This window comes from Colletes latitarsis, chromosome 10 (genome assembly GCF_051014445.1).
Source record: "Colletes latitarsis isolate SP2378_abdomen chromosome 10, iyColLati1, whole genome shotgun sequence".
NCBI classification, from domain to species: Eukaryota; Metazoa; Arthropoda; class Insecta; order Hymenoptera; family Colletidae; genus Colletes; species Colletes latitarsis.
This window is the reverse complement of record NC_135143.1, coordinates 24,255,560-24,268,399: the sequence shown is the minus strand read 5'-3', so window position 1 is coordinate 24,268,399 and position 12,840 is coordinate 24,255,560. Positions and strand designations below refer to the sequence as shown.

Sequence of the window (12,840 nt, the reverse complement as noted above, 5' to 3'; positions counted from 1 at the left end):
TTCGCGTACAGTTAGACGGTGTTACTTCGTGCCAAACGCCTCCTCCTGCTCCTTCGCGCATATCGCCACGGAATCGTTCGTACGTTCTTTTAAATGACTTAAAGAAACGACGGGGAAGGAAAAATCATGGATTTCTCTAGACGGGTAAGTCCCCAGAGAACTGCGTGGGTACGTGAAACCAGTGAATGAGATACGCGAAAGAACAGAGCTACGATGAACATACCGATAAAAGCGATTAATCTTTCCTTTATTATTTATAATCAGAATTCATTTCAAAATGGGATCAGGTAATGAATTTCGTTCCCGTTGAGCGTGTAAAAAGTTTCGGCGACCTGTTCTATTCGCGCTTCGTAAATTTAATATGCTATTTTTTCACTCATTATTATAAAACACAGTTTTTAGCCATTGCACGTATTTCAAATGTATTCCCTTCGAGATTTATATCCTTGGACGGTATTGTGCAATTTATTGTAGCCGATAGCATCGCAGAAGCGGAAGTTAACAGGCATTGGTTTAAAAATATGTATTCGCGTTACCATTTGTATCGGCAGCAGTATTTCTATTACCTTTTGTAAACAAAGAGATCAAGTAACATAATATATTTTTATTTAAAATAGCGTAAAATTTATTTAAAATTCTAAGATCTATTACCATTTTTGTACTCCGACAATTCTTAATCACATACTGATTTAGTATAACTGATTTCACTAAACTGTACAATATTCTATATTACCTTGTTTTCTTTAACGGGAGTTTAACAGGTCAATCTTACGTCGATTTCTTGAGTAGAGTCGCTTGAATTATTAAAAAAAAAAATTCCATTACGATGTGTACATATGTTGCATGTAATTTACGCATGACGGTGCATCGTCCTATAAAATCGTCTAGCCAGACAGTTCTTGAACGAACGATTTATCCACCAGATGCATAGATTCTTTGATTCTCAGATCTTCGAGAGAACAAAATTAAAATAAGAATATCTCCTAAACTAATGGTTTTTTTTAACATAAATAGATTCACGTTTTTTTGTGAATATCAAGGCGCATCGACCGACGTAATAAAAAACATATGATTCCTTTAAAAAAAAACGCTAATGGCCTTCGTGCGTCCTCTACGCGTCCACCTACAAAAAACCTAATGTCATCAGAATGCGGGGGTCCAACTTCGGTGCAGTACTCTGCTAAAATGGAAGGGAGAACCGCGTAAAATTTCCAAATCGAACACAGCCACGAATTTTCACCTCTCTCGCGAAACCGTTCGCGTAAGATCGACATAGAGAAGTGGGCGTGCAGCAAGTGCAGTCACCGTTTCCTGCCGCAAATGATCGACGCGGGCGACGCTTCAACAGCACGTGTACACGCGTACCGGTGTACATACGTGTACCCAAGCCAGCGGGCGTGGGCATGAATGAACGCGTGTGAGATGCATCCACGAAGACAATAGCTAACGCACAATTCGTGTGGTTGTGATCTCGTTGCACTTTGCGTCGTACACACTCGCGTTCACGCGCTAACGGTCACCGGCCACGAGCCAGAGGTAATATCGTGTTACGTCACACCGGTGCTGAAATATTTATTGTATCCAAGATAGGATAACGCAGCCAGCATCTGGGAAAGCGTGAAGCAATTAGGGAGTCATTCGCCGTGTAGAAACATCGGGACGGAACGGTCACGCGAGGAAAAGAGCAGAAATGAATTTAAATATTCGCGGCGGATGCTAATGCGTCAGCTTTGTAGATTAGTTTTAATGACAATTACTAACGTAATCGAAAGATATTGTTGCCGTGAACGATAGTGTTCGAAACATCGTCTTCTGTTACCAATTAACTGTTCTCGGACGAATCGTTTCGCTGAAACCGTGCCACCGTGCATGCAGCCACTTATTTTTAGGAATACCGAAACAATATACATGCCCGTTTCTCTGTAACACTTACTCCGACATCCTGCTCGGTAGAAATCATCGTCAGCCGTGAAAATAACACGGCAATTAATTTCTGATAACGCTAATGATTATTCGGCGAGTCGTATCTTCGCACGTTCAGTCGTAAGTAAACATAGCAACGCGTGCATGTGCACGCGTGTGGCGCGATCGTGGAGATCACCTGCGATTAAATCCTCCCGAGGACTTCGCTCTCGCGAGTTCCCATACCCTAGTTTTCTGCCAGCAACCGTGGCTGTGCGAGCGCCGATCGCGTTTCTCCGTTGCGAAATTCATGCGCGCGCGATCGTGCCGCGAGGCTGAGCGCGATCAGTGAGGATCGAACCGGTGTTCGTTCAATTTTAAACACACAAAAGCGATCGACAGGACTCGCAGCAACGGTGCACGTCGCGCAAATAGCAACAATCCGTGATCGTAAGCCGTGGAATTGATAGTTTTTAAGGTGGCAAATGTCAGAACTATCGGGAAGAACCGAAGAGCCGGTGTGTAATTAAAAATACAATAGAAATTGCGTTTTCGCGTGAGCAGACGCGAGAAGAACCGCGTACAGTCCCGTGAATAGTAACGGTACTATGGTTTTCATAAAGCTATTTTACTGAAATCAGAGAGCACTACCGTTTACTTTAACGCGTGAAATAAAAATTACCGTTTTATCACGGAAGTCATCAAAATTTACGTAATTTTGTTAATCGATTTTTCGTACGATTGTTTCGAATTTTTGCTCGATATCGCGAGCCTTAATAGGAGTTTTACGCCTCGATCGAATTGTTCTCGGTATAAGAGCCCTGGAATTAAAGTTCGTGATAATAACGATACGGTCTAACTTTTATGACAGCATAAAAAGTCTGAATGGCGTATAAAAGAACGGAAAGTTGTTCAGCAGTTTTAATCGAAATAAAGGAGTATTTATCGCGATACCGTTTGCGTGAAATTTGTTTCCGTAAGTGTCGGCCGGAATGATAATTTTCTTAGAAAATTTCGCTGATGTGCTGCAGGACGACAGAAGCTCTCGTTCCGACGACTCTAACGGCGAAATCTTCAAGAATGTCCCGAAGAACAGCAGCACGTTTCGCATTTGGAAGATCGAGGTAACGTTCCATTAAAATAAAAATAGAAATATAATTTGTAGTCTTCTTTGTATTAAAAATGCACACACACATATAAATCGTACGGGTTTAACGTGCCGCGCGCCACTTTTCACGAGATTGAGAAACACAAAGAGTGAAAGTATGAGATACAAAATTACCTTTTAATGTCTGTGTAACAGGGTTTACGAGTTGCAGCTGTCACCGGAAGTAATATGGGATATTTCCTCTCGGAATTGGCATACATTATCTACGCAGTGTCGACGAAAGACGGTCCACTCCCTTATCCTGGGATGCCGGTAATTTATTTCAATTATCAGTTTCGAAACATTCACCATTTCCTTCATTATACCGAGTGTTGCATAATAAACGTTGCAACCAGAAAGAAGATATGATTTTTCGATTTGTACAATCCGGAAACAGGATTCCTCTACTTATTACTTTTCTGCCAACAAAAATTTCCAGTTAGACACAAATCGATCGGAAATTTTTTAATTCTTTTTATTATAATATACACATGCTTTAATCTTTTATCTTAATGTACACAAATAAATGGGAAGAAAAGAATACAAATTATAGTTGAAAATTTGTTGACCAGTGTTATCGGAGGAACCTAAAAATATCCTACGAAAAATATAAATTTTCAATTTTTTTTTTACGGCACTCTGTATAGTTATTATTTAACACGAGTTTCACGTTCCTATTGTAATTTCGTTCAAATTATTCACCCAGGTTAAGGACTTAAAGTCGGCTCCGGTAGTCCGTGTAATTCATTTTTGGATCGGTTCCGCGTGCGACTCCACGATATCCGGTGCCGCAGCCCTTCGAGCGGCCGAATTGGACTCTTTAATAACTGCGACGATTCTATTGAGAGAAGCACAAGGTCGTGAAAGTCCGAGGTTCCTGGCTTATTTTCGTCAACGTCTCGTTATCGAGAACTTTCATTTTGAAACACCGGCTTGCTCGTTGCACAGAGTTACCGGAGTAGGAGTTCCTGTGTTGACGGAACTTGAAAAAGTTCACTGGGACCATTTCAGCTCGCGGGACGTTATTCTCGTGGACGTTCTATCAAAGTACGTACAGAGCGTAAAAGACATTATTTTAGAGATACTTGGATGTAAAGTTTCCAAACGAGCACACCTGTATAGTTTAATCGTAGTTTACTCCTGTGAATAATTAAAAATTTGCCAAAATTTATACAGGGTGCTCGACCACCCCCGGGAAAAATTGTAATGGGAGATTTTAAAGGCTAAAATAGGGCGAAAATCAAGTATACCAATTTGTCGATGAAGGCTTTGTTAAAAAGTTACTAACGTTTAAATTTCCGCCAGTACTGAATTTTTTTCTCGAAAATGCGCAGGATTTCGGGGGTATGTCTATTCACCAAAAATGTTTGTAATTGATCCCCGCAACCAAAAATAATTTTTTTAGAACGATTTGAAATTTTTTTATTTTGTCGAAAAATTTCACACCTTCTCGAATTTTTTTCTAGAAAGTGGGTAAGATTTCGGGGGTATGTCTATTGACCAAAAATGATTGTAATTGACCCCCGCAATCGCAAATAATTTTTTCAGAATGATTTGAAATTTTTTAATAACTTTTTAACGAAGCCTCAGTCAAGAAATTGATATTCTTGATTTTGTCCTCTAGAATCTCCCATTAAAATTTTTTATAAATTAGGATTATTATAATGCTGGTATAACAAAGTTGTATGATTTTATTAAAACAGAAGCATCGTGTTCCTCTGGCTAGGATCGTCAGCAGACCCGCTGCACAAACGACACGCGGTAAACATACTAGAAACTAAAAAAGAAAACAACAATGGTCGCGTCGTCATCGTCGAAGACGGTTACGAACAAACGCTACCGGACGGAGACAAGCAACTCTTTGCCAGCATTTTAGATCCATCCACGAGAGTTGTACAACCCGATCGTCCCTACAGAATTAACGCGCCAAGCCCGGTGAAGCTTTACAGGTGTAGCGAGCAATCTGGCAAATACAAAGTGGCAGAATTAAAATCTGGGCCAATTCTTCGATCGGATCTCACATCGGAATCTGTTTATCTGATTGATCGCGGCGAGGCGGGCGTTTGGGCATGGGTTGGACAGAATGTGAATGCCCGGGAAAAACTGGAGGCAGTTCGCAACGCGCGTGGTTTCGTAAAAAAGAAAAACTATAGCAATGGCGTGTCCGTTGGAAGAGCACTTGAAGCTTATGAACCAACGGAAATGAAAGCTCTCGTTAGAGGCTGGGAACCTTCGAAAACGAGACCACTCACTCTACCGCCCAGTTTTGAACCTGATTACATGAATGAGAGGCCCAGAATGGCTGCTGAGTGCCAACTGGTGGACGACGGATCTGGCGAAAGAACACTTTGGAGAGTAACCCATAAAGAAGGAATGGTTCAGGTTGAAGACAAGGGGATATACTATGCAGAAGCCTGTTACGTAATGTGTTACAAGTATGGGCAAGGTCGCAGAAGCAGAACCATCGTACGTCTACGTAGGAAAATACAGCTTTCGATACTAAATTATGAATCTATTCATGGATATTTAATCAGTGTTATTTCGCAAAGTAGCACGCTTAATATACATATTAAGATTTTACTGTAATTGAAATGTTAAAGTTACCGATTTTATAGGTGTATTGTTGGGAAGGTGTTCATTCCATAAAGGTGGATAGAGAGGCCGCGTTAGAAACAGCTTGTCGTTTGTCGGAAGATACCACTGCTCAATTAGTAAAAGCATGTCAGGGTAGGGAGCCATCTCATTTACTTCAAATTTATGATGGAAAATTAAAAATATTAGCTGGAAGACATCGTGATTCTCGTGAGTAATCTAATGAATATTTTTATCAGTTTATTAAATTAAATTTTGCTATTGAAAAATTCACGTCGCAGCGCCGGAAAAATATCTCGTCCGAGTTTTCGGATCTACGCCTTACACATCAAAAGCGGTTGAACGTCCTCTGAGATCTAGCAGCCTCGATTCTAGTGGAGTTTTTATTCTATTCTCCGACATGCCTGTTGTATGGTGCGGCGGTAGGAGTACCGGAGATGCTAGGCAAGCGTCTCGACGACTTGCACCTAGAAACGCACCCTTAATGATTGAAAATAAAGAAGATAATGATTTCTGGGCAGAACTTGGAGGTAAAAAGTCTACATTACTACAGTCTTGTTGAAATCTCTAATTATTTGTGTACAGTAATTCGTTAATATGTTTTTAAATTTGTATCAATCAGGTAAAGGCACTTACGGTACGGAAAGTATCGATGTTGGAGAAGAGCTTGGAAAACATTTGTACCAATGCTTAACAGAAGGTGAAATTTTTGTTGGCGAAGAAGTTCTTGGGTTTGGACAAAATTGTCTTCTTCCAGAGACAATTTGGTTGTTAGATGCTGGCAATGTAATATGGGTCTGGATCGGAAAATCGTCGAATCCTAAATCATTGAGAGAATGCGTACACGATGCTATGATATTTCTTTACACCCACCCAGCTAGTCGAGATCGAAATACAACAATTTCTGTCATTAAACAAGGTATTTCAAACTGACTGCTTCTAAGAAATTAATTACACTGCAAAGAAATAAATAAAATTTCTTTTCCACTTCTTCCAGGAATAGAACCTTCAACGTTTATAGGGCTCTTCGATAATTGGAATTATAATTTTTTAAGAGATTATAAATCATTTGACACATTCTATACACTTCAGCAAGATAAGGACTCGATAACGAAAATACAAACGTCCTCGAAGCCATCGAGTGATTTCGATAATTATGTGAAATATCCTCTTTCTGTATTAAAAAATGAACCAGAAAATTTACCGTCTGGCGTCGACGTTGCTCGCAAAGAGATGCATCTTACTTTTGATAACTTTATTGCCATTTTTAAAATGGAACCTGATGAATTTGTAAAACTCCCTCCTTGGAAACGACAAAGGCTGAAGCAATCAGCGGGTCTTTTCTAATCTATAAATTTTCTTTTTTTTATAATAAAGTTTGTACAATAGTCATTATATGTAATCAAACCATATTCCTTGTATTTTATTGTTTGAAATTAAATTTCTTAACTAAAAGAACGTAAGAATAAATTTCTGCAATTTCCAAAATCATAATTAAGACTTTATTTGTTGAAAATTCACATATCATTTGAACTTAAACTTTGAATCATTTTATGCACATTTCAAGATGAAGTATCCATTGGTTCTTCTGCAACTCTACGAATATTTTCCTCCTCTACGATTATAGGACGAACTGTTTTATTAAGTATAGCGGTAGTACCGCGCTTGTATCGATAAGATATTTGACGTTCACCCTTTACATTAGCAATATCATAAGGTCTTAAATAATCAACAGAACCCTTACGTATTACACACAGATCTACGTTGGAACCAGAAGCCAAATCATTGAACACACCGCCGCGAATAGCATCTGCTACAAGTTCTTTAGCTTCCTCTTCCTAAACACATTTTAACACAGAATATATTATTTATAAATGAAATACATATGTACAAATTTTAAATATCCTTACTGTCATGTCTGCTTTCCATCTACTTTCAAATACAGCCATAGCAGCTAATGATCCTGTACCCATGCTAGTATACATGTGTTTATCTGTTGACCCATGAGGAAAAATGCAATATAAATGTGGTCCATCTAGATCACAACCTCCTAATACCAAAGCAGCTCCAATGTTGCCTTGATAACGAAACAGTAACTGTTTGATCATTGCATTAGCAGTGCAAACAGGTACTAGACGACCAGTATTTAACCGATGTAACTCTAATTGACTGGATATCATCTGAGTTGTCATTTCAGTATCAGCAGCAGTTCCTGCACCACAGCAACTTTAAAATAATAGTCAATTAATTTTCTATTATCTAATATTTAGAAAAAAGTTACAAGAGATATAAACACAAAAATATAGATTGTCTATGATGTCAATAGTGGCATTCAAAAGTTAAGAATTACTGTTAATTTCAATGTACATACTATATATTCTCTGCAAGAAAATGAATTTTGCTACAGTTTTTATCAGCAACTATGGTATCTTCTGTTGATCTTGTGTCACCACCAAGAACGACTCCATCTTTATATACAACTCCAGCAATAGTTGTTCCTGTTTTTACAGCTCTAGGTGGTTTAAACCCTTTCTTTACCAAAAAATTGTTTCTGAAAACAAAAATATACAATTAAATGAAATTGATAATTGGTTCAATTTTGTATAATTGTGTGCCTATCTCATAAAATTCCTAAATGATTTATTAAGGAAGTTAATAAAAATATGACACAGCAATATTAACCCGCAATAGGTTATGTGCGATGACATTTTATTTTCCAGCTTCGCCGTTATGGAACTTCATAACAATAAATTACCTTCGACAGAGATCAAAAGAAAATCCAGGTGCAGGAATTTCAGGCACAAGTATCGAAGACATGCTTTAAACTTTATGCACTGTTTAATCTATCAAAAAGTACACAGTAACGAGGCAGTAACGAACAGCGTTTTTAGATATGCAACGCTCAGTACGAGATGTTACCAAACGACAGACCGGTGCCCAAAAGAAACTGCCCCTCCACTTACGCACACTAATCACAGCCACGTGTACGTGAGCTCCTGCTCTTCGGGCAGCTTCGAGAATTCGAGGCAGAAGCTGAATGTGAGTCTTTCCTTCTCGCCCTCGACAGCTGAAATCCGACTGCATATTAGTGTGCGTAAGTGGAGGAAGTTTCCTTTGGGCATCGGTCTGCCATCTAATCGATCTAGTAACACTGGTTCTGCTGTAGCTTTCGTTACTGGACTGTAGAGGCATACTAGGCCGTCGCATATCATTCTCCTTTTTTTATACGCATGTACAATAGAACAATATACATAAAGAGAAATTAAAAATGATACATTTATTAAATATTAAAAATAACAGTGTTCCTAAAATAAAATAGTAAAAAATACATTTCGCTTTAATATAAAAACTATTTTAAAGAAATATAGAATGGTTCATGGTTTTATAATAGGTACAATTTTAAATACACTTTCATGCTATATAGATTACTGTCTGAACTGCAAATAAGTTAAAAACAGTAACCATGATTAAACAATATATTTTCGAAAAACAAGGTAAACATGTTGATACATACTTTATATGTTACTTCAAAATTCATCGCGTGTTATTATAAAAATATATTATGTCTTATGACACCGTTTAATAAGACAATAGTCAGTCTAATAAATTGCAAAAATTTCTATAAATATATTTATAAACAAGTCACATCGTTAATAATTTCTCCCATCATATTTTTGTCCTGTAAAGCGGAATTTAGTTCTTCTTGATCCCATTCTAAATTGACTTTTGACAAACGAGGCTCTTTTTTAGTCGTCAATTTTAAAATACCTCTAGTTTCTATCAGCGAACATAAACTTACAAATTCAGAACTATCGACAGCATGGATATTTCGTTTCTTGCAGACTTTCCTGTACACCTCATGCAACTAAAATACAATTTCAATGATACAAACTGCAATTAAATTTCGATTCGCAAATTTTTTATGCTTTTATCAACTTACTTTTCCCACTGTTATATCCTTACTTCGCCCCCTATTTAAAATAAGTAGATAAGAACATAATAGCAATTTTTGTTGCAAAGGAAATGTGTTTTCTTCTTTTTCAATATTTTGAGACCCTCCATAAACACCGTTTAAAACCGTAATAACATCCTTTAAATCTGCTGGCCTCTCTGTTAAAGATTGTTGTTTTTCAAGGCAGCCAGTATTTGCAGTATTTGTCTCTGTTATAAAAATTAACTTTTGTAGAAAATAACAATTTATTTTCCTCGTTTAATTTAATTTCTACAGTAAATAACAAGACATACCATTGTCATTTGTGGGCTGTAAAACTTGTACTATTTTTTGTGACTCTGCAAGCTCTATTACTCTTCTACTGATATCCAGTGCTTTCCTAATATCCCCCGAGACAGCAGCAACTTTTCCAGCTAATAGCTGTATTGCTGTTCCAGTAAACAAATTAGATACTTCTGCTTCATTTAACCGTTCAGTTATTATATTACATATTTGTTGTTTAGTATATGGTGTAAAATGCAACAGCTTTGGTTTCAATTCACATCTAGCCTGTAATCTAGGCAATATTCTATCTGTTAGATCTAAAGCATTAGCAATACCAACTAAAAGTAGTTTTGAATTTTGCATTGATGGCCATTCAAAAATAGAATATAAAACAGATTGCTTTCTACTTTCTAATTGATCTAATTCATCCAAAATCAAAAGCAACATTTTATGTTTTGAAATTAAATATTTCTCAATGGTTGTTTTACAATTTTTTCCAGGAGATAGTCCTAACTCCTGAATGATTTTTGAATAAATTTTAGCAGCAGATTTCATGGTAGTGCAATTAATATAAATTACTTTAAAGCGTGATTTGAAATTTGGCTTTAAAGTGAGTTTTGAAAGACATGCTGTTTTTCCAGTTCCTGGAGGTCCAGAAACATACAAGGAACCTGATTTTTCGGTTTTCAAGTGCTCTTCCAGAAATTCTTGTAATTTGGCTAATTCTGGTTCTCTACCAGGTAAAGTTTCAGGTAGTGAGCTATGTAAAGCCTTAAGAGCATTACGATATTTTTCTGAACCAAACAGTTTTTTAGGAACTAGTTTTGCCTCTCTATCAGGAGACGATATTAAATTTAATTTGTCTAAAAGAGTAGAGGGAGATGTTACTGGCACTGATTTTTCTATTCTTTTTTGTTTTGGAGATGTGGAGCTATCATCTTCTGAAACAAATGAATAAAAATTTTTCCCTCATAATGCACAATTACAAAATTTAACAGTAATAAAAAGCTTTCAATACATACCATTAGATTTACTAGCTTTCCGAGTACGCTGTGGAGTTCGGGCGGTCCTGCCTTTGCCACATAGTTCCGCATTATTTGCCGCTAATGCATTTTCCACATCTGAACCCGAATCCGATTCTGATTCACTACTACTAAAGGTAATAACCTTTTTAACTCTTGGAGTATACTTATTCGAAGAATCTCTAGCAGTTGCATCAGTAAAATCTTGTTTCGAAATATTATTTTTGGTTCCATAAAATGAACACTTTTTTCGTATATTAAATGGAATTTTAGTTTGGATATCAGTCATTTTTATATACTTTTTAAGGCACTCGAATTACTGTCAGGCAAAAAATTTAATTTTTCATGCCAAAAACTTCTTTCTCCCTTAACAAATTAAGTTTTCAGTATAAACTTTATGACATATTCAGTATTATTCTTTAACCTACAACACGTTCATCTGTCGCGATATAATAATAAAAATTGTTCTCAGGCACACTTTACATTAAATGCTTCTTATTATTGCTTTGTCAATTTCAAACCATTAAATAAATTCCACGATTCATTTATTATATATTTACAATAAATTATCTTCTTTTGCCGCGCAACAAATGTCGACTGCCGCGCTTTTTCGTGGGAAGTTACTTTTAACGCGGGAAACCGAGAAATACGTGAAATAGGAACGAAACGATGAATATAGATTTCCCGCGCAAACAATCGTATTTGAAAAATGTAACGCTGTAATACAAAATAACAGACAACAGTAAAATATTATGCTACTAAAGTACTTATTAGTTAAATAAAATGATTATTTCATTAGGTATACTGTACATAATATATGTTAACACAATACATATACAGTGCGCGAATATAAAATTTTTTAGCCCTCTACACATAAATCTACGTACTATAAAGCACAACGTTTCCGGGTCGCTGTAGAAACTAATGCTTCTCTTCCATATTGGTTTCTGAAGCCGAAGGTGACAGTATAAGTCTGCAGTAATCGAGATATTCTAGAGTAATCTAGAAATCTCGTAAACCCAAAATGAGGGCGAAGGTAAATTTTTATTAACACCTTTTTACTAATTTTAATATTTTATAAAACAAATGTGTTATTATATATTTTTTACATGTCTGAACATACGCTTTAAAACTACTACGTGCATGGTTACTTGACACAGAGTTGTAAATACAATATTTCGTTTGCAAAAATCTTCCCTTTTAACATCTTCAAAACTTCTTCACACGTTTAACATTTTCATTGCCTATGAAATGTGATTTTATATACGTAATAACTTAGTAATAAATAAAATTGCATAAACAGAACTTAACCTTTTACTTCGAATTTTCAGTGGCGAAAGAAGAGGATGCGTAGGCTAAAGCGCAAAAGGAGGAAGATGCGTGCGAGGTCCAAATAAATTTTATATTCATAATTTCTGTAAGTATGCTTTGATATTAAATTCAGTTTAATTCTGTAGTATGTCAATTTTCATATAATTTTAATAAACTAGAGTGTTAAATCTAATTCTCAAAAAATTAACAAATAATAACTTTATATAAAAAACATACACGAAATACTAAACTTTGCAAGAGATTTGATTTAAAAATATGTGTATGGAAATCATTGATACAGTAGAATATGTTAATTGTACAATAATTCTCCTCTGATACTTAATATTAAAATTGAATATGTATTGTTGATCATACTTGTGATATAGAAAGTTTTATAAATTGTTTCATTTATTAAGATTATAAAATATTTGTTTCAGCTCTTGGAAAAGCAACATCAATTCCGGTACATTAAAATTTGATCGGTCAGAGTAATTTTGTATCAACAATTTGTCACCGACTTCTATTGTTTTTACACTGAGAGTTACATTTTATTAATGTATGTGTCTCGTACGATTAAATAAACTGATTATTCAAACTATATGTATTCCTTTTTTCCCCCTACTTTATTTATTGAAAGTTAAAGTTTCAGC

The 12,840-nt window shown here is 36.1% G+C and overlaps 3 protein-coding genes across 4 annotated transcripts; 1 reads left to right on the top strand and 2 right to left on the bottom strand.

The window, feature by feature from the left end:
• The first annotated feature begins 2,894 nt into the window (after positions 1-2,894).
• On the top strand, positions 2,895-7,129 carry Qua (villin like protein quail). Its single transcript, XM_076773837.1, has 8 exons — positions 2,895-3,026; positions 3,206-3,322; positions 3,756-4,096; positions 4,753-5,515; positions 5,665-5,851; positions 5,923-6,171; positions 6,264-6,560; positions 6,639-7,129. Exons 1-8 carry the CDS (start codon positions 2,895-2,897, stop codon positions 6,986-6,988), a joined length of 2,436 nt encoding a protein of 811 aa, XP_076629952.1. The 3' UTR covers positions 6,989-7,129.
• Positions 7,121-8,720, bottom strand: Prosbeta2 (Proteasome beta2 subunit). The gene is made up of 4 exons (XM_076775057.1): positions 8,397-8,720; positions 8,013-8,192; positions 7,552-7,867; positions 7,121-7,479 (listed from the first exon to the last, which is right to left on the bottom strand). Exons 1-4 carry the CDS (start codon positions 8,456-8,458, stop codon positions 7,204-7,206), a joined length of 834 nt encoding a protein of 277 aa, XP_076631172.1. The 5' UTR covers positions 8,459-8,720; the 3' UTR covers positions 7,121-7,203.
• Positions 8,721-9,136: 416 nt separating this feature from the next.
• Positions 9,137-11,636, bottom strand: Cdc6 (Cell division cycle 6). Of its 2 annotated transcripts, none has more exons than XM_076774100.1 (4): positions 10,880-11,636; positions 9,887-10,798; positions 9,582-9,802; positions 9,137-9,506 (listed from the first exon to the last, which is right to left on the bottom strand). In XM_076774100.1, the coding sequence occupies exons 1-4, from the start codon at positions 11,166-11,168 to the stop codon at positions 9,273-9,275; spliced, it is 1,656 nt and encodes a 551-aa protein (XP_076630215.1). In that variant the 5' UTR covers positions 11,169-11,636; the 3' UTR covers positions 9,137-9,272. The 2 variants fall into 2 exon arrangements, with proteins under 2 accessions (XP_076630215.1, XP_076630216.1); XM_076774101.1 differs by having other exon boundaries at positions 9,887-10,795.
• Positions 11,637-12,840: the final 1,204 nt, after the last annotated feature.

Excerpts from the sequence above, each read along its gene's own strand:
- Prosbeta2 (XM_076775057.1), bottom strand. The coding sequence starts at position 8,458 with ATGTCTTCGATACTTGTGCCTGAAATTCCTGCACCTGGATTTTCTTTT. Across the intron at positions 8,193-8,396 it reads TCTTTTGATCTCTGTCGAAG|AAACAATTTTTTGGTAAAGA; the intron begins GTAATTTATTGT and ends TTTTGTTTTCAG. Across the intron at positions 7,868-8,012 it reads TTTCTTGCAGAGAATATATA|TTGCTGTGGTGCAGGAACTG; the intron begins GTATGTACATTG and ends ATTATTTTAAAG.
- Qua (XM_076773837.1), top strand. The coding sequence starts at position 2,895 with ATGATAATTTTCTTAGAAAATTTCGCTGATGTGCTGCAGGACGACAGA. Across the intron at positions 3,027-3,205 it reads TTCGCATTTGGAAGATCGAG|GGTTTACGAGTTGCAGCTGT; the intron begins GTAACGTTCCAT and ends TCTGTGTAACAG. Across the intron at positions 3,323-3,755 it reads TCCCTTATCCTGGGATGCCG|GTTAAGGACTTAAAGTCGGC; the intron begins GTAATTTATTTC and ends TTATTCACCCAG.
- Cdc6 (XM_076774100.1), bottom strand. The coding sequence starts at position 11,168 with ATGACTGATATCCAAACTAAAATTCCATTTAATATACGAAAAAAGTGT. Across the intron at positions 10,799-10,879 it reads GAAAGCTAGTAAATCTAATG|AAGATGATAGCTCCACATCT; the intron begins GTATGTATTGAA and ends CATTTGTTTCAG. Across the intron at positions 9,803-9,886 it reads ACAGCCCACAAATGACAATG|AGACAAATACTGCAAATACT; the intron begins GTATGTCTTGTT and ends TTTTTATAACAG.